General features: G+C 43.3%; 1 protein-coding gene across 1 annotated transcript; it reads right to left on the bottom strand.

The window, feature by feature from the left end:
- Positions 1 to 8,497: 8,497 nt before the first annotated feature.
- Positions 8,498 to 13,761, bottom strand: LOC127653595 (G-protein coupled receptor 84-like). Its single transcript, XM_052140322.1, has 2 exons — positions 13,573 to 13,761; positions 8,498 to 11,206 (listed from the first exon to the last, which is right to left on the bottom strand). Exons 1-2 carry the CDS (start codon positions 13,758 to 13,760, stop codon positions 9,985 to 9,987), a joined length of 1,410 nt encoding a protein of 469 aa, XP_051996282.1. The 5' UTR covers position 13,761; the 3' UTR covers positions 8,498 to 9,984.
- Between the last annotated feature and the right edge of the window lie 7,644 nt (positions 13,762 to 21,405).

Raw genomic sequence — 21,405 nt, 5'->3', positions numbered from 1 at the left:
TGGCAAGAGAGATTTCTTTTCAAATATTTTTTTCCATGCTGTTTGGTGAAAGTGAGATAAAGGACAACTGGGAATGACATTTTACAAAGGTGATTCATCGAAAAGGTTAGTAGTATATTGTTTGTTTTATTATATTTAATTATATAAAACAGAGACATTATCAAATGTATTGATTTGTAATGTTAACAGCATACTGACGTGCGTCACAAGAAAGTTTTATAATCAGTAACTTTTTGTCTTTTGGCGCCCGTTTTTTTGGCTGTTGGCTAGGAGTTGTCGGTGATTGCCGCCATAACGGTGATATTATCAACTTGTGAATATGTTAATATAAATTAAATTAGCTGAAGAAACCCTTAGTTAAACAGAGAAACGCAACTTTTGTGTGTTCCTCTGCCGCTTTAACGTTAGCTAACCAGGAGGAGTTTAACTCAACGCTAATAGCTAATGTGAAATAATAAAGAGTGTTAGGCAACACCGATGTTCAAACAGAGTTTATTATTATTTTATGAGACAGTGTTTTCAAGTGCATCTTTTTTTTTTTTTTTATTTTCAAGTTTGTGGTCTGGATCGTGTTCGAGTCTGTAATGTTGGAGTAACGAGGCAGACGAGGAGTTACGGATCCAAACGCAGTTGAGGCTTTATTGAAAAAACAGAAGATAAACACAAAAGAACAACCCACGATGGGGAAATAAAACATAAAACAGTCAACTAAACACGAAGGAAGCAAACGGAGAACTTGGGCAGGGAACACATACCAGGTTTACACCAAACAACGATAGACAAGGACTGAACAAAGAAACAGGGTATAAATACATAAACATAGGAAAGAAGGGCCAATCAACAAACAGAACTCAAACAAGATAACAAGGTGATTAACAGAAGCAAAAGGCAAACTAATGAGGACAGGTGAAAACAATGACAGAAAACACGAACGCTAACAAAGAGACTATGGAGGGACCAGGGTGACAAAAGTGAAAACAATGAACAAGACTATGGAGGTGCAAGGGTGACAAAAGTGAAAACTAAGGAATAACAAAAGTGACAAAATTACAAACAAAGGGCCACAGTGAGACAAGACAGGGTAAACATAACAGAGCCCCCCCTCAAAGGATCGGCTTCCAGATGATCCTAGAAGACAAAAACCCACAAAAACAACATGAGGGCACCAGGGGCAAACAGACAGTCCAAGTGGGCACATGGGCAGACAGACAGACCAGGGGGGCACAAAGGGAGAAGAGACAGTCCACGGGGGCACAACGGGAGATGAGACAGTCCACGGGGGCACAAAGGGAGAAGAGACAGTCCACGGGGGCACAACGGGAGATGAGACAGTCCACGGGGGCACAAGGGACAATTAGGCCATCCATGGGGGCACAAAGGGACAGGTTTAGGAGGCCGGGGTGGTATCGACCGGGCAGGGACAGGTTTCGATGGTCTGGGAGCTGGCCACCGGGCAAGGGTAGGTGCAGGAGGCCTGGGAGCTGGCCACAGGGCAAGGACAGGTTTGGGGGACCTGGGAGGAGGCCACTGGACAGGGACTGGGTCAGGAGGCCTGGGGGAAGGCCTCAGGACGGGAACAGGGTCAGGAGGCCTGGATGGAGGCCACCGGACAGAGACTGGGTCAGGGGGCCTGGGAAGAGGCCACGGGACTGGGACTGGGTCAGGAGGTCTGGGAAGAGGCCACAGGACAGGGACTGGGTCAGGGGGCCTGGGAAGAGGCCACAGGATAGAGGCCGGCTTTGGTGGCCTGGGAGGTGGTCGTGGGCCAAGGGCCGGTTCAGGGGACCCGGGAGGTGACCACAGGACAGAGGCCGGTTTTGGTGGCCTAGGAGATGGAGTGGCTACTGGGGAGGCCGGCGGAGCCGCGTGAGGCGGAGCCAAGGAGGACCTCTGAGGCGGAGCCGAGGGAGGTGATGGCTCAGAAGGCCCAGAAGGCGGAGCTGAGGGAGGCTCAGGAGGTGGAGCTGAAGGAGGCTCAGGAGGCGGAGCCGAGGTAGGCGGCGCCGTGGGAGGCTTTAGGAACGGAGACCAGGAAGGCTCTGGATTCTCTGGGGGCAGAGACGTAGGAGGCTCTGAGGGTGGAGCCGTCGAAGGCTCTGAGGGTGGAGCCGTCGAAGGCTTGAGTGACTCGAGAGGCGGAGCCATAGGAGGCTCGGGAGGCTCTGAAGGCGGAGCCGTCGAAGGCTTGAGTGGCTCGAGAGGCGGAGCCATAGGAGGCTCTGGAAGCGGAGCCGTAGGAGGCCCCGGAGGCAGAGCTGGGGGAGGCTCTGGGAGCTCAGGAGGCAGAGCTGAGGGAGGCTCTGGGGGCTCAGGAGGCGGAGCTGAGGGAGGCTCGGGGAGAAGAGCCCTAGGAGGCTCGGGAGGCGGAGCCGTAGGAGGCTCGGGAGGCGGAGCCGTAGGAGGCTTGGGAGGCGGAGCCATAGGAGGCTCGGGAGGCTCTGAGGGCGGAGCCCTGGAAGGCTCGAGAGGCTTGAGGGGCGGAGCCCTGGAAGGCACGAGAGGCTTGAGGGGCGGAGCCCTGGAAGGCTGAAGAGGCTTGAGGGGCGGAGCCCTGGTAGGCTCGAGAGGCTTGAGAGGCGGAGCCCTGGAAGGTTCGAGAGGCTTGAGAGGCGGAGCCCTGGGAGGCTCGAGAGGCTTGAGAGGCGGAGCCCTGGGAGGCTCGAGAGGCTTGAGAGGCGGAGCTCTGGGAAGCTCGGAGGGCGGAGCTCTGGAAAGCTCGGGAGGCTTGAGAGACGGAGCCCTGGAAGACTCGAGAGGCTTGAGAGGCGGAGCCCTAGGAGGCTCGAGAGGCTTGAGGGGCGGACCCCTGGTAGGCTCGAGAGGCTTGAGAGGCGGAGCCCTGGAAGGCTCGAGAGGCTTGAGAGGTGGAGCTCTGGGAAGCTCGGAGGGCGGAGCTCTGGAAATCTCGGGAGACTTGAGAGACGGAGCCCTGGAAGACTCGAGAGACTTGAGAGGCGGAGCCCTAGGAGGCTCGAGAGGCTTGAGGGGCGGACCCCTGGTAGGCTCGAGAGGCTTGAGGGGCGGACCCCTGGTAGGCTCGAGAGGCTTGAGAGGCGGAGCCCTGGAAGGCTCGAGAGGCTTGAGAGGCGGAGCCCTGGAAAGCTCGGGAGGCGGAGCTCTGGAAAGCTCGGGAGGCGGAGCTCTGGAAAGCTCGGGAGGCGGAGCTCTGGAAAGCTCGAGGCAGAGCTCTGGAAGCTCGAGGCGGAGCTCTGGAAAGCTCGGGAAACTCGGAAGGCGGAGCTCTGGAAAGCTCGGGAAACTCGGAAGGCGGAGCTCTGGAAAGCTCGGGAGGAGGAGCCCTGGAAGACTCGAGAGACTTGAGAGACTTGGGAGGCGGAACCCTAGGGGGCTCGAGAGGCGCTGGCTCTAGGACGGGCATGACCACTGGCGCTGGCTCTTGGACGGTCATGGCTCCTGGCACTGGCTCTTGGATGGTCATGGCTACTGACGCTGGCTCTTGGACGGTCGAGGCTACAGGCGCTGGCTCAGGGACGGTCGAGGCTACAGGCGCTGGCTCAGGGACGGTCGAGGCTACAGGCGCTGGCTCAGGGACGGTCGAGGCTACAGGCGCTGGCTCAGGGATGGTCGAGGCTACAGGCGCTGGCTCAGGGACGGTCGAGGCTACAGGCGCTGGCTCAGGGACGGTCGAGGCTACAGGCGCTGGCTCAGGGACGGTCGAGGCTACAGGCGCTGGCTCAGGGACGGTCGAGGCTACAGGCGCTGGCTCAGGGACGGTCGAGGCTACAGGCGCTGGCTCAGGGACGGTCGAGGCTACAGGCGCTGGCTCAGGGACGGTCGAGGCTACAGGCGCTGGCTCAGGGACGGTCGAGGCTACAGGCGCTGGCTCAGGGACGGTCGAGGCTACAGGCGCTGGCTCAGGGACGGTCGAGGCTACAGGCGCTGGCTCAGGGACGGTCGAGGCTACAGGCGCTGGCTCAGGGACGGTCGAGGCTACAGGCGCGCTCACCGTGGCTGATGAGGACTCAGGCTCGCTCACAGTGACATGCGTGGGCTCTAGCTCGCTCACCGTGACATGCGTGGGCTCTGGCTCGCAGACCGGGGCAGACGCGGACCGGGAGGCGGAAGCCCGTCTTCTCTCCCTCCTCCGGGCAGACGAAGTGGGCCGCGCTGGCTCATGGAAGGTGACTGGCGTGGGGATGGGCTCGCTGACAGGTGGGGCTGGCGCGACAGGAAGCGCCAAGGACGAATGGGGAGTCACCACAGTGGGAGGAGAGGTGGAATCCTCCTCGGCGAAGACCACGGTGTAGGGTGAGCCGCAGACCAGTAAGGTCGCCTCCAGGAAGTCGTGGAGAGTCCAACCAAGCGTTGCCGGCGGCAAACGCTCCCTGAGCGAACCGTGTAAAGTGTCCCTGAAGAAAACCACCAGGGCTGAGTCCGGGAAGTCTGTGAACTTCGCCAGCGCGAGGAAGTCGCTGATGTGGTCTTCAACAGGGCGGCCCTCTTGTTTGAGGTTGAGCAACCGGCAGTTGGCCTGTATAACTGCTGGATCCATAGTTGGTCTATCGTTCTGTAATGTTGGAGTAACGAGGCAGACGAGGAGTTACGGATCCAAACGCAGTTGAGGCTTTATTGAAAAAACAGAAGATAAACACAAAAGAACAACCCACGATGGGGAAATAAAACATAAAACAGTCAACTAAACACGAAGGAAGCAAACGGAGAACTTGGGCAGGGAACACATACCGGGTTTACACCAAACAACGATAGACAAGGACTGAACAAAGAAACAGGGTATAAATACATAAACATAGGAAAGAAGGGCCAATCAACAAACAGAACTCAAACAAGATAACAATGTGATTAACAGAAGCAAAAGGCAAACTAATGAGGACAGGTGAAAACAATGACAGAAAACACGAACGCTAACAAAGAGACTATGGAGGGACCAGGGTGACAAAAGTGAAAACAATGAACAAGACTATGGAGGTGCAAGGGTGACAAAAGTGAAAACTAAGGAATAACAAAAGTGACAAAATTACAAACAAAGGGCCACAGTGAGACAAGACAGGGTAAACATAACAGAGTCCCAGATTGGAGGTGTCTTTTGTCTTTTCTGGTGTTTCCGTCGTAACGGTAATTTAAGCAGACAAAGAAACTGGTGCTTAAACCAATGTTATTTGACTTTAATATTAAAACGTTGCCATTAAATCAGCAGCCTCTCATAATATTGTTTCGTGGTTGATATTTATCGAGCAACTATTTTGTGGTTACTGTAAAAATGACCGCGCGATTTGTGTGCAAACAATGTAATATCTGTGTGAACGCTTTCCTGGTTTTACCACCATATCAAAATATGAACCTGACTTATTCTATATTTGCCAACTTGACCTTGCAGTTTTCATCTATGATTACCACAATGACGTACTTCAGAGAGAGGGAGGATTCACTCTTTCTTTTGGCTGATGTAAGTATTAATGCTAATTTGAACAGCTGTTTCTAGAGAATATTGATTGTAATTAGGATCATAGTTTGACATTTCAAAGACTATTCCTGTTTTGTATACATGTGTCATGCATTTGAGGGTCCATTTTATTTGCATCGTTCAAAAATCAAACTTTACAGGTAATAAGCCTGATATGGAATTTAGCTGTGAATTGCAAGATAGGCAGACATACTTGAGCTGGTCAAGGGGTTGTATCACAAGATATAACACATAGTGACATATAAGCATAACCTCTATAGAGGAGCCTATTAGAAAGTATTGTAAAGAAAGACACAAGTATGTTCTCTATATATTTAATGAATTTCTTCCTACTTTTTGTTAATTGCTGCACTTAGGTCACTGCAACTCCAGCAGATGTAGAGAGAAGCTTCACTGTTCCCAGCATCCCAAGGTGATTGCACTTGGTAAGGCTATGAAAATAAAGTAATTAATTGATACTATGGCTGAGATTATGATCAGATGGTGGGTCTGTACAACACCAGCTTTAAGATCTTATGCAAAGGCTGAACATAGCCTGTGACAATACTAAAAAGCTGCTGTGATGGTGTTTGTTACAGGAGATTCTGTTCTCCAAGCAAAAACATGGATGGCAGCGTCATCATCCAGCTGCAGGAGCTAACAGATTTTTCATCAGCATTAGCTGTCCTGTTTGGCTGCTACTATGTATTCAATGTGCAGTACCAGGAAGAGGCGGCCAGTACACTGGAGTTTATTCAGAGGTTCGTACATCATTAAATACTTCAAAAGCAGCATAACGCTCGTTTCACACATACTCAGTTTGCAGTGCATATGCGGTGCGTATTTGTTTCCATACCCATGTTAACAGGTTAGAGCTTTCAGACTGCATGCGGATGCAGTCCATCGATCCGTTCCAGTTGCGGTGTGTATACAGCAGTGCAGCGATCGTTTACGCACCGAGTCTATTTTTGCTGTGCTGCACCGCAATGAATTAAAGTGGCAGCGCATTGATCACATTAAAATAGACATAGATTGTCAAGAAACTGTAATCATTTCATCAAATACGCATAATTACAGTTAATGTGTTCTACAGTTACTAAATTACAGGGTCAAGAAAAACAAAAAAGTATGATTATAATCCCGAAAGTTGCAAAATGGCATCATATATGATTCGATGGACGCACGATACGTTGTGGTTTGCCTTGTGATGTCTGCTCCAACCAGAGAAAGAACATTATCCATCTGTTCGGCACTCATCCGAAAGTACTTTAGGTGCCGGTCACTGTAAAGTCGAAGTTCTGAGACAAGCACCAAACTGTCTCCTGCCTCATTTGACTGAATGAACCCAAATGCATCTCGTTCTTCTCCTTCTTAGCAAAAGATATAGCGCGATAGTTTTTCTTCTGTCAACAACTCGAACTACATGTAAAACAAAGAATCACAATGATTCAAATTAATTTTCATACTGTTTCAATGTCTTAAACAATGTCAAAGTTAACGTTTGGATTTAAAATCAAAATTACTAATACATTTTTGATTTTGTGGCACACAGAAACTGCGGATCAGTAGCGCACTGCAAACGCAGCATATGTGAAAGCACTATAGCACGTGCTGCTCCTGTACCGTATACACACCGCATACACAACGCATACGGAGTATGTGTGAAACGGGCGTAACACCAATTGTTAAATGACAGTGTGGCAACAAATTGCGCAGAATTTATATTCCTAATTTGGGTTAGGGTCAATCCACTTTGATATATATTTTATTGATCAAATATAAATCCTGTGTAAGCACATTGAGAGCAATGAAAATAACTGTGGTCAAATTCCTTGTATGTGTACAAATACTTGGCCATTAAAGTTGATTCTGATTCTCATTTTGATATTAACCGTCAATGTAGTAGATGAGGGATGTGAAGTGTATTGGTGGGAAAATGGACAGTGATTTTGTTGTAATGCCAACCTGTCTAGGCTGAAAAATGGCAGCTCAGTGGTAAGAATTGTTGCCTCAAAGTAAGAACATCCTGCGTATGCATGTGCCGGCCAGCTAGGGCCTTTCTTTGAGTTTCCCCCCATTGATATACTTTTTCCCACATATAGGTTAGTTTAATTAGTGAGTCTATAAATCTTTTTATATATTTTTTAAAAATGATTCTTTTTTTTTTCAAAATGAGGGTTGCAGCATAAGGTAACCCAAAATATATTTTGTTGTTATGGTGATTTGAATGATTCAGTGATTTGAATGTCATGGATCATCATCTAATTATGCACTTTACCTGTAGGTATTCAGTACATATTGCTATTATTGGCCCCAAAGTGCATACATTACGGAGTTATGACAGTTGGAGAAACACTGGTATGAGAAATAATTAATTTTTTCTTGTGCTTGCAGGTTCATTCTGAGAATCAACCCTGATGGCACCAAAGAGCAATCAAAGTCACACATCAAAAATCTGGATAGATGATGCAAAGAAAAAGCATCAGTCTGAATCTCCCTGTGGTATCTCTCATCAGAGAGATTGTTGACTTTTATTGGCAAAATTACTAAAAAGTAACAAACTGATTTTTTTTATTGCATTTTATTTTGGCTTGTATCACTTTGAAAATGTGTAAGTTTTAGCTATGTTACATTACAGATACATTGGAACTTGTTTTACTAAGTAAATGTTCAACAAAGACAATAAATGTAAAATCTGCATGAGTAATTCTGATTTTTTTGGGGGTTGGGGGGGTGTTGCTACAATTAGATTTTCTTACAGGTGGAAAATATTAATAAAAAAAAATACAAATGAAATCTTAACTAAATAACATTTAAATTAAATTAATTATAAATGAAAATACAGTGCATATGCTGTAAATGAAAATACGGTACATATACTGTAAATGAAAATACAGTAATATTACTGTAAATGTAAATACAGTAATATTACCATAAATGTAAATACAGTAATATTACTGTAAATAATTTTACAGTAACTTACTGGCATCCAGCTGCCAGTAAGTTACTGTAAAAATTACAGCAAACTTTTTACAGTATATATTTAACACAATATTTACCCTTCCTGTGTGTAATCACAGAAAAGAACAACTGAAACAGAGAGAAAGTGTGTGTGTGCAGTGAAAAGCTTTTTGGAAAATCCCACATCTCAAAAAAGAAATGCATACAGAGCATATGTATAATTACAGAAGCCTTTATTATTACAAAATGAGCTTAAAAGCACACCAGCAAACCAATTCTTATTGACAAAGTTTATAGAAAATAGGCTTTAAAACAACAGACAATATAAAACACAAGGCAATATAAAACATAAAAGTCTGAGACCACATGAAACCTTTGGGATTTAAAATCTAATTTAAAGTTTTCGGATTTTGAGCATCCGAAAACTAAGAAAAAAACATAATATTAGGATGTTCTTCTTTTTCACTAAGTCACTAATTAAATTAGCAAATTTAAGGCATTGACCATGTTAACTCTGAATAAAAGGTCAAATTTCCTTGCTTCCATTGAAGCACACATGATGTCTTTGGAACGTTTGTCATGTTATTTTGGAATTACATGGATCATCAGCTTTTGCACAAACTTGTAGACTCCAGGCCAGCTTGAGTTCACATTCTTATTGATTTATTTATCAATTTAGCTTTATTATGTGTTACTAAAATACAATTTTTATTAAGAAAAATGTAATAAGAAGATTTTTTTGACTGCAGTCCTTATGCAGTCCATATTTGCTGTAGCATTTTAGTCCATTTTATTTTTAGTTAGAATTAGTTGTGGTGGCAACCTCAACATGTGCGTTACATGTAGAGAGCATCTGTTCGGTTTTTCATGAAACCAGCATCTGTAGAGGATGAATGGAAATAAAAAATGTATAACTCATAGAATAAGTCCCACCGAATTGCATACAATTTGTAAATATTAGATGTCACTGAGTTCCTACAGATCAATATCACTTAAAAGCAGTGTTAGGCAAGTTACTCTAAAAAGTAATACACTACATATTACTAATACTAACTAAAATTGCAATTAGACTACTGACTACATCTTTGGGAAATTGATCACATTATTAATTACTTAATTTTCTAAAACACTTTCCACTTAACAAATTTAAAACATGGTCTATATTTCATCCTTGTTCATTATTGCACTCAAGTCATACACACCGCATCCCACATTTCTTCAATACAATGACTTGTTATGGACCTCTTAACGGATGTACATATGAACATAATTCATGATTTAAATATATTCTACATATATTCTACATAAATAGTATTATTTTAGAAATGTATAACCCTAGTAATTAATTGAAACTGAATTGAAAAATTAACCGAAATTGAAAATAAAATTTCAACTAAATTGAAAATGATTGAAACTGTAATCTGATTACAAGAATTTAAAATGTAATGTGTAACAATACCTTTTGACTTGTAAGTAATTAGATTACATCAATAAAACAAAACACTGCTTAAAACGCATTAGCTTGGTGTGATTCACTGTTATACAGTTTAGTTTGAAATTATTTATGGATTGCAAATCTTCATTCTTCACTAAATCCTGAATCATTTAGATCTCCACATCCAGGTGAGTGGCTGTACAGCTTTATGTAGCAGGTCTTTGTAGGCCTGGTTAAACTGTCGATTCATGGCTGCATACAACAAAGGGTTAATGCAACTATTTAACCAAGTAAGGTTTGCACAGAACATATGAATCACCTGTGGAGCACGGTTTGCTTTATCAGCGACATTCACTAACAGAAATGGTGCAAAGCAACCGACAAAACACAAGAAGACCGTGAAACACATTCGAGTAACACGTTTAAATTCACTGTCCTCTCCTGTGGCGGAGGCTGGAGTTGTGGTCTGGATTTTATTGGGAGAAGGCTGAGAAGATGCCTTTGAAGTGTCCTGAATGGTACTTGTAGTCTTCTTTGACTCTTTTTTGGTTGTATGGCCCTCAGGATCCCCAGAGTTCTCAAGGGCTTTGTCCTTGTGCTCTGGTCCAATGCCATCATTGCTGATCTCACAGCTTTGAGATGTTGAAGCTCCAGCACTGATTCCACTGTCGTCAGTCCCCACCGGTACAGCCTGCTTGCGTTTGGAAGAGCGAGGACTTGGCCTGTACTTCAGAAATGCTTTAGAAGCTACACTGACCTTACGGTAGATCAAAAAGTAGAACAGTCCAACGCAACCCAGGCCAAGGAAGAAGTAAAGGAAAAGCAACACAGTGGTGTAAGGTCGCCCCTTTGTGCGATGGAAACTACAGGTGCACACTTGTGGAGCAAATACATAGACGGGCCAAAGGGGACCAAAACTGGCCAGACCCATTGTCCAGGATGAAATGAGGAGCACAGCAACACCACGTTGAGACAGCAGCAGACGAGCAATGCGTGAGGTGCGATGAGCAACAACCAGGTAACGACTCATAGCGATGAGACATAACGTAATAATGGAAACACTGTTGGATAGGAACAGAAGGAGTCCAAACATCTGGCACCACATGGCTCCACCCCTCCATTGCAGGTGCAGATATGAGTCAACGCTGACTGGCTGAAGAACAGTGCAGTAGAGGAGGTCAGCAAGGGCCAGGTTTACAATGAGAACATTAAAACGTGTTCTGAGGTTGGTATCAGTTGCAAATGCAAGCACGGTCAGAATATTCCCTAATGTTCCTACTATGGTGACAGCTGATCCCAAAAGGACACCAAAATAACGGTAGCCCTCCACTGATGGGGAAGCACAAGAAAAAGAATAATTTTGCTGAAGATCTGAGTCGTTCCACATCCTGAGAAAAAATAAAAAAGTAACAATGTGATCAAGACTTTTTGTTCACTTGTACTTAACAAAAAAAGCATGTAAAAACTTTGTGGGCAAGATCTGTGGTTCTCAACTGGTGGATTGCAAAACAAAAAGGGTTGTAGGTCTAATAGTGTCACAGACAGAAGGGAAAGAATGATGCTATATATGCAAATAATAAAATGCATCTAATATAATTGTACATAGTTCCAATATCAAAATAAATAGGCTTGCCAACTTTCCTTAACTTGTATAGCTTACGTCAGTTATCCAATCAGACTATTGTATTTTGGCACAAATTCAATTCGCTTGGCAGAAGTTAACAAAATTAGACTAACATGGACATGTTGCATGACATACCCTCATCCATAAGGACCATGAACAAAACTACATAGTAAAAGAAAATATGACACAGGCTATAATAAATACAGGCTTTGCAATTTGAATTATTGACTGCTGAGCATGAAATTATACCAATATAAACCAATTTAAGTTCAATATGTTAATAAATGTTAATATGTACTTTTGTTTCATAAATAATTTTTGGTAATTGTTGCCACTTGATATCTGTGATAAAAATCAAGGCTGTCACAAAAATAATTACATCAGGAATCAGCCTCTACTAATTGGAACATACCATTTCAATAAAAGGAACTCTTGTCATTCTTAAATTATATTATAGACATAAATAAAGATTAAGGACAAGAGTTAAAATGAAAATCAATCAATAAATAAAATAAATCAGATGGATAATAATAATAAAAAAAAAACAATTACACAATAAAACAGTTCAGATTACTAAAACAGATCAAACGAATGCTTCCACATTAGGTGCACGTGGAGGTGGATAATATGGCCATGCATGCTCATGTTCATTCAAAAATCGACATCAACACACCATTAAGCAAATCTGAAGTCAAAGGACTAATTAAAACTGCTGTTAAAGGGATGTGGTAAGAGAGGCAGGACAAGGAAATAAAAGGATGATATCTATATAATATCCAAAAACAAGTTGGTTATGAAAGGATTAACTATGGCAATAGGAGGAATGATACAGTAATATCTCAATTATGTATTGGACACTCAGCTCTAAATCACTCATCATAGGTAAACATGAATCTGGCACCTGTAATAAATGTGGGCTTCCTGATACTGTAGAGCATGTGCTACTAAATTGCACGGCATATGACAGTGAAAGACTCCAGCTCAAAGAAGTATTAAAATCTCTTGGTGGAAACTATCTGACATTACAGAACCTTTTGAACAAGTCTTCAAAAGTGTATAAAGTTCTCTTAAATTATTTAAAAGAAACAGATATGTATAGAAGAATTTAGACTAAATAAAATCAGCAACCCCCTATGAAAAAATAATGACTGAAAAAAATGAATACAATAATACAGAAATCCTTTAAGCACAGTTCAAATTCAGTGTTGGGAGACTCTGTCACAATGGGCAATGTAAAATCTGAGTCCTCATGACCTGAAGCAAAACTAGTTATGAGCCATTGATCTAGAACAATATGTGTCACGTTTCTTTAGTACACCCTTAATGAGACCATTGACCCTTACGCACAAACATCCTGTCTATTTAAGTCCTTTATAGTCCACATTTCATTTTAAGAGCCGCTTTATTGGTTTGACTTTGAACACGTAACTGGATGCAGCAACATAGGACAGTTAGGGTAAGTAAGTGTTTCTAGGTAGTTGACACATAATACTGTATGTCCATGATTTTTTTTAAATATGGTCATTAGGGGGCCTGGGTAGCTCAGCGAGTATTGACACTGACTACCACCCCTGGAGTCGCAAGTTTGAATCCAGGGTGTGCTGAGTGACTCCAGCCAGGTATCCTAAGCAACCAAACCCAGGTCAGATATGTCCTATAATTAACATTAGATTAATTAGATTAATTAGATGAATCAAGGCGAAAGATTAAATGTATAAAAATTTGTCAGATTTATTTAACTTGCCCGATTTAAAAGGACGTAAAATTAGCTGTAGGTAATTTTCGAGGTGATAAGTGTATTGTTGTGCACCACACTCACATACAGGATAGGCGGTACCTCTCACAAATCAATTATGTTTAAATTATAAGCAGATTAACAGGAAGATTTCTTGCTGTTAAACTTATATTTTGTGGTGGTAAGTCCACTAATAAGAATCAGTGGTATGGTTACAATGCAGACAGTTTGCTTAACAAATATTCATATAATTAGTGTTTAGCAATTTTCACTTTTACTCTTTTCCTGTTCACCGAGGTAAAATAAAGTAAATAGAGATGTCACTAGAAACTCAGTTAAACCCTAAAATCTATGCAAAAATTCTTTAGTTAAATAAAAAAACAAATGTGTCTTACCTTGCAACAGTTATGGTGTGTCCACTGATACCCTTTTCTCTGATTCTGTTTCTTCCTTCCTGCTTTATATATCCCTTTTCTGATCCCTTTATCATTAAATGCAATTTGCCTCTGACTCTGTCTGAGCCTGTGTATGTCTCTTTACTCTGTTTAATCAAATAGGTCCAACAGTCACGCCTCCATTGCATCCCTCAGCCTAGTCTCGTACTTATATTTTAACACAACAAAGTATGTGGGTGTGTTTAGACGTCTGTGCTCAGATATGAGGTCACTGTGAGTCAACTGTTTCTCAATCTTGGAAGAAGTTTACACAGCCAAGGTATTTTGCCTATAGATATGAAGAAAAAAGGGAAAGTCAAGGCCTTACTACCCTTTCTGCTGCTGATTTTCTTCTCTAGATATTTCAACTTTTTTAATCTGTATTTTTAGATTGAATGTACTGTTAAATCTCTTCTTCCTCCAGTGTTGTTTTTTTTTGTTTTGTATACGATGTTTGTCTTATGTCACAGGTCATACGCAATACACCCAGACATATACATCAGCCACTTTAATAGGTACACCTGCACATCAACTTATTCATGGAATTATCTAATCAGCCAATTGTGTGGCAACAGTGTAATGTTTAAAATCATGCAGATGTGGGTCAGGAGTTTCAGTTAATGTTCACATTAACCAAAAGAATTGGGAAAAATGTGATATCAGTGATTTAGACCATGCCATCATTGTTGGTGCCAGATGGGCTGGTTTGAGCCCATCTGCCTCATTATTCAAAGTGCTGTATGTTCAGAAATGCTTTTCATCATAGAACTGTTGTAACGTGTGTTTTTATTTGGGTTACTGTCACCTTCCGGTCGCCTTGGACCAGCCTGGCCATTGTCCTCTGACCTCTGTCATTAACAAGCCTTTTCACCAACAGAATTGCCACTCACTGGATATTTTTGTTTTTCGCACCATTCTCTTTACACTCAAGAGACTATTGTGTGTGAAAATCCTAGGAGATCAGCAGTAAAAGAAATACTCAAACCAGCCCGTCAGGCACCAACAATCATGCCACGGTCTAATCACTGAGAGCAAATTTTTTCCTCATTCTGATGGTTGATGTGAACATTAAGTGGAGCTCCTGACCCATATCTGCATGATTAGTTGATTAGATAATCACATGAATAAGTAGATGTACAGGTGCACCTAATAAAGTGGCCGAGAGTATACTTAGTTAAAAGCTCTTAGCTGATAAATAGTGCAAGGTTATCCTGGAAGAAAACGTCTAGGTTACGTATGTAACCTCCTTTCCCTGATGGAGGGAACGAGAGGTTGTGTCAGAGAAGCGGCACTAGGGGTCTCTCTTGAGCGCCGATATATACCTCTGTTCTATGAAAAAAGGCCAAGGAGAAGTTGGCAGACGGTATTTGCATATCCCGCCCCCGGACATACGGGTATTTAAGCGGGGCGAATACGGGAGTTCATTCAGGATTTTTCTGAGGAGCCGGAAATGGTCCTGCCACAACAGTGGCTCGGCTCAGCGATGTGGCGGGGAAGACACAACGTCTCGTTCCCTGCATCGGGGAATGGAGGTTACATATCTAACCTAGATGTTCCCCTTCTGTCGCTCTCTCCACGTTGTGTCAGAGAAGTGACACTAGGGGTCCACTTTTAAACGTGCCATGCGCTGAGCCGTGTACGTGAACTGCTGATACAGGAGCGGGCAGGTATTTATTATGTGCAAAGGCGACCAGCTGTATCAGGCTGCACGTAACCTTCCCCAATGCCCCATTAAAGCCATCAGAATCCTTCTGATTACCCTGGAGAGGGGAACAAGGTGATGCTTGCCAACCTGGGAATGGGCCAAGCCTGGCTGGGCCTCTTTTCTCTCTATGTTTCTCGCATAGAGCAACTACGGCAGGGGCCCTTACATGCATTAAGGGAAGCGGGTCTTACCCCGTTTCCTATTCTTTCAGGGGGAGAAGACCCTGTGGAGACCACACCTACCCTGCAGGGGAGGCAAAGAGTGGCGAATACATCACATGGCCGCTTAGGACCTATGTGGGAAAGTTGGCGCGGTGTTAGATCCAGCCTCGTAGAGGGGGGAAGCTTACAGCACGGCGACCGAGGCAGCTGTAACTGCCTAAGGGAGACACGGGAGTCCGCTCGTGAGGGGACAGTACCGCGAAATTACACACAGGGGGAGTCCAAACTGGAAGCCTTAACCTGTGGAGCACCTATTCCAGTACAGGGTAGATTGAGTACCCGTAGTGGCTTGGGTCGGCGAGTTCCTCCGCTGAACTGTGGACTCAAAAGGGCTAGGGAGGAATCAACCAGGGATCAGAAGATGGGGTCTCCTGGGAACAAAGGCGCACTATTTTACCTCGGCTGAGGGAAAGGGCGCTAGGCGCAAGCGATTCACCCGGCCAGATCGTCAGCGTGTTACCGAGTTCTACGGGCTCAGACCTGAGAGAACACGGGACGATACTGACTAAATTCGGAGATTGTAGAATCTCGTGAAAGTGTTAGGTGTTGCCCACCCTGCTGCTCTGCAGATGTCTGCTAGGGAGGTGCCCCTGGCCAGTACCCATGAGCTCGGACCCACAAGGGGGGGGCACGGCCTGGGTGTGATAAGCCAGTGAAATGGCGTCGACAACCCAGTGAACGAGCCTCTGTTTGGAGACTGCTTTCCCTTTCTGCTGTCCCCCGAAGCAGACAAAGAGCTGCTCAGAACGTCTAGAGCTCTGCATGCGGTCCAGATAGATACACGTACCGGACACAGCAACGAAAGGGCTGGGTCTGCCTCCTCCCGGGGCAGTGCTTGCTGGTTCACTACCTGGTCTCTGAAGGGCATGGTAGGAACCTTGGGCACGTAGCCCGGTCGCGGTCTTAGGATCACGTATGTGTCTGCCGGACCGAACTCCAGGCAAGTGTCGCTAACAGAGAACGCTTGCAGGTCCCCGACCCTCTTGATGGAGGCGAGTGCGATCAGCAGGGCAGTCTTGAGAGAGAGGGCCCTGAGTCCAGCTGAATCTAGCGGCTCGAAGAGGGGTCTCTGGAGGCCCGTGACGACGATCGAGAGATCCCAGGAGGGAAACAGGTTAGGCCAGGTGGGAGTTAGCCTCCGGGCACCTTTTAGGAACCTGATAATTAAGTCGTGCTTACCTAGAGACTTGCCGTCTATCGTGTCGTGGTGAGCCGGGATGGTGGCGACATACACCTTGAGGGTGGAAGGGGACAGCCTCCTCTCCAGCCTCTCCTGTAGAAACACGAGCACTGACCTAACCGCGCACCTCTGTGGGTCTTCAGCCCAGGAAGAACACCAATTTGCGAACAAGCGTCACTTTGTTGAATAGATGTAATGCCCTCCCCTTACATCTATTCAGTCTCACCTGCGTTGCTGATGCCTTCGCATAGCACCAAATAGAATTTCCATTAAGAATCACATAAAAAGTGAGCTCTAAATTACTGTTATCACCTTTCAGCCCTCTGAAACTGGAAGATAATTGGCTTGGAAGGAAATGCCTTAGGAATACTTCTGAATAGAATGCATCAACGCAGGACCTAGATGGTGGAAAGTGGCTGGAGTTTATTCATATTTTTCATGCAGCCATTATTCTGAGGTTTCTTGGAATGAACAGCACGAGTAAGTGTTCTTTATTCTTTATCTTTAAGTGTATTGTGATTAAAAACATTGATATGTGATCTTTTACTCTTGTTTCTCATTCATCTGTATTGGACTTGCAGCAAAGACTGCTATTTGCACTATTTTTGAGCTGGTTATGTAGTAATGTGGTCAGATACATCATCATTTGTTTCTCAATTCGGAGGAAAAGCTGTCAGACTTGCTATTGAGATCGCTTCACATTTCCCCTAGCTCAACACTGAACACCAGCTCTGGCATGAAAAGCAGCAGCAATGTAAAGTAAAGAATATTGGCTATTTTTCTAAAAGGCATGAGCTGTTCAACAGGTCACACCCCAACTTCATGTGTCAGTAGGAAAAAAGTCAACAGAACAAAGAAAAGGCACTTTACAGGGACTTAAATTTTAAGCCCAAACCCAACCACAAAATCACTCACTCTCAATAGAGTTTCTCCTAAAAGCAATTCATTTGTTGCAATATGCTGTATTTTATTTAAGCACTATATGCAACTTTTGTAACAGTATAGTAACAGCAAACACACAATTTTAACAAGGCACACTGGACCCTCAGCACATGAAAGAGAAAAAACATTATAGCTATGCCCCAAATGACTCACTATGCCCTGTGTACTTATACTGTACACTATGCACATGGTGTATGAATCTAGTGCACTAATTTCCAAAGTGTAGAATCTCCGGAAATGGAAAACTAATGTTTTTTGTTTGTTTTTTTATACTCTGAGACAGAAGTGATGTTTTAAATGCATGCCATGTTATCCAAACTCAGTTCAACACTTATATATCAAATAATGCAAAAAAAGGCTCCATATATAGCATGGGTAATGGTAAAGTATTACATTTGTAAAGTGCTGTCGAAACAGAAGTTTTGATATTTGCCACATTTACCATTAATTAAAATGTTTTGTCAGACCAGCATTGAGGCCTAGTCCAATACGTAAATAGGGCAAGCTGCGGCCTTTGAGCGCATAAAGCATCCAACTTCTTCATTATGGCGGGAACTCCATGCCAAAACCAAGCGTCCGATCGACCGACCAACCGACCAAACCCCTTGTGCTTTAAGGGTCTTACACGCCGGGTGACCCATGTGACGACCTGACGCGACGTCAACGTCTTGTAATTATCTTGTTTTCAAGATAATTGTGGTCCAGACTAATGTTTTCATATTCAAATATAATTTTTTATGCTATGTACAAGAGAATAAAAAAATAAGTGGTTGATAACTCCTTTAAGTGTCTGCATGCATGTATAATATTTTTTGGAACAGTTGGATGTATTCTTTAGTGTCCACAAATACTACAAGAGTGGGATAAAATGACGCTACCTGAAGCAGCTCAGTGCATTTTGCCAGGCAGAGCAGAGTAAAAGCGGGCCAGTCTCACTAATCTGATGAACTTGCTCTGCGCATGTGGCGTGCTGTCCCGAGGTTAACACAGTGCGAGTCATGTGCGACCCATTGGAATATGACTCAGAATTCTCTGTAATAAACCCATCTGATACGAGACACTTAAAGCTGTGTTTCCCATTAATTGACTAGAATCTAGCAGCCAGCCACAGTCTAATTTGCTCCTCCATGGTCTCATAATGAACCAAAAATTTCGCGCTCACACACACTCGCAGATATATGCACTGGAGTATTACTGGGGCTACCCCTGACCAAAGATTTTCCTTAGTCGACTAGTAGAAGTTAATTTAAGCCATTAGTCGACTAGTCACACGTTTATGATATTTATTTAATTACTTGAATATATTTTTTGGGGGGCATCAGAAAATTGTTTGAGTTCCAGGGCTGAGAAAGAATGTTATACGAAACATTGCTAACACTATTCTACATTACATTACAGAGAAATACTAAACCATAATAATGAGCCTTTAAAATATACATTTTAAAAGAGCACGCACGAGGCAGGCTGCATTGACACCGGCAATGTGTCGGAAAAACCGCGGGTTCATTGCAGTTCACAGACGCTATTACTGGACACGTGCGCCTGTGTAAGAGAAAAACGATTAATACAGAGGTACATGATTATAATACACCATTTATTGTAAAAATGGCATTTGAATCTGTATATCAGAATCAGCTTTATTGCCAAGTATGCTTACACATACAATCAATTTGTCTTGGTGACAGGAGCTTCCAGTGTACAACAATACAAACAATACCAAAACAGCAGCAAGACATAGGTAATTAAAAAAATGCAAAAAATAATAATCAATTAAATAATTATACATATACGTACATACACTCACCTTCATACATACACACGTAGTGCAAATCTATTACAAATCTGTTATATAAAGAACAAAAATACAGTATATTATGTACAGTAAGTAATGGCAGAAGTGGATATGTTGGATAATATAAATAGAATTAACTGTGTATTGCACATAATTATTGCTCAATGGGGCAATTTAACTGTTCATGAGATGGATAGCCTGAGGGGGAAAACTGTTCCTGTGCCTGACAGTTCTGGTGCTCAGAGCTCTGAAGCGTTAGCCAGAAGGCAACAGTTCAAAAAGGTAGTGGGCTGGGTGAGTGGGGTCCAGAGTGATTTTTACCAGCCTTTTTCCTCACTCTGGAAGTGTATAGTTCTTGAAGGGGGGGAAGGGGGCAACCAATAATCCTCTCAGCAGTCAACTGTCCTCTGTAGTCTTCTGATGTCTGATTTTGTAGCTGCACCAAACCAGACAGTTATTGAAGTGCAGAGGACAGACTCAATGACTGCTGTGTAGAACTGTTTCAGCAGCGCCTGTGGCAGGTTGAACTTCCTCAGCTGGCGAAGGAAGTACAACCTCTGCTGGGCCTTTTTCAAAATGGAGTCAATGTGTGTCTCCCACTTCAGGTCCTGTGAGATGGTAGTGCCCAGGAACCTGAATGACTCCACTGCTGCCACAGTGATGTTTAGAATGGTGAGGGGGGACAATGTTGGGGTGTTCCTCCTAAAGTCCACAATCATCTCCACCGTTTTGAGCGTGTTCAGCTCCAGGTTGTTTTGACTGCACCAGACAGCCAGCCGTTCAACCTCCTTTCTATATTCAGACTCATTGTCATCTCGGATGAGGCTGATGACAGTGGTGTCATCTGCAAACTTCAGGAGCTATGTATAGTTGTTTAATTTTGTTTATTTCTACCAAAATGACTGGTCTGTGATCAGGCCAGGTTTTTTTCCTTCCTTGTGTTTTTCTATTTCTCGATTTTTGTTACTTCTGTGAGCTGAAACTTCACATTTGATGGCGAGCCACCCAAATTCTACACTGGTACCTAGAAAAGAGGACAACAAATCATAAAGAAGAGGATAATTTCCTTTCTTTCATCCACCAGTCCTACTTCATGAAAGTAAGGCAATTCCAAATTGGATAACAAATTTTTTTTTCCCTGGAGAGATTTGACAAATATCTGATCAGTATTTTACAGAACACAACTATTGATGGTGTATGGAGTGGTGGTGGCGTTGTGGGCTAAAGCACATAACTGGTAATCAGAAGGTCGCTGGTTCGATCCCCATGACCACCACCATTGTGTCTTTGAGCAAGGCACTTAACTCCAGGTTGCTCCGGGGGGATTGTCGCAAGTGCACCGTAAGTCGCTTTGGATAAAAGCTTCTGCCAAATGCATAAATGTAAATGTATGGTCACCCATAACCATTCGATTGATATTGAGATCCTTATACAATGAACAGCTGTGATAATCTGAGATAATTTATTCCTTTATTTTCTTTAATTTCATTCTGAAACTGAAAATACCAACCTGTGTGTATTTTCAGGGTAAAAGAGAAGTGCACTTAAGGAAAGTTTTCATTGATCATCTGTATTGTATATTGTAAGTATAACATTGTAATTTACTTTATTTTAGTATTATTTTCACTCTATCAAAAAAAAAGGAACAAAATAATATTCCAAGTTCAAATCCAGCTCAGTGCCTGTCTGTTATTTCTCATTACAACCCGCTACCTCCTTAACGTTCCCTAAATCTTAAACCTATCTGGTCCAAAAGCAGTTAATTATTGCCAATACCTTAGACACCTGCTACATACATCCCACCACTGAACAATGTCATCATAATTTATTTTTTTCCACTCAACCAAAAATACATCAAATTATTCACAAAAAAGTACATCTTGTAACAGTTTCACATTAAAATGCAAATAATAGCTATGACTTTGTGACATCTTTACATTTATTTGAATGATAC

The sequence above is a fragment of the Xyrauchen texanus genome, chromosome 13 (assembly GCF_025860055.1).
Source record: "Xyrauchen texanus isolate HMW12.3.18 chromosome 13, RBS_HiC_50CHRs, whole genome shotgun sequence".
In the NCBI taxonomy this organism is placed as follows: domain Eukaryota; kingdom Metazoa; phylum Chordata; class Actinopteri; order Cypriniformes; family Catostomidae; genus Xyrauchen; species Xyrauchen texanus.
Note: the sequence above shows the minus strand (reverse complement) of the source record. Positions and strands in the feature narration are given on the sequence as shown.

Bases quoted from the DNA above. Each gene is read 5' to 3' on its own strand.
- LOC127653595 (XM_052140322.1), bottom strand. From the start codon at position 13,760: ATGCAATGGAGGCGTGACTGTTGGACCTATTTGATTAAACAGAGTAAA. The intron at 11,207-13,572 runs GTAAGACACATT...ATTTTTTCTCAG, and splicing joins CACACCATAACTGTTGCAAG to GATGTGGAACGACTCAGATC.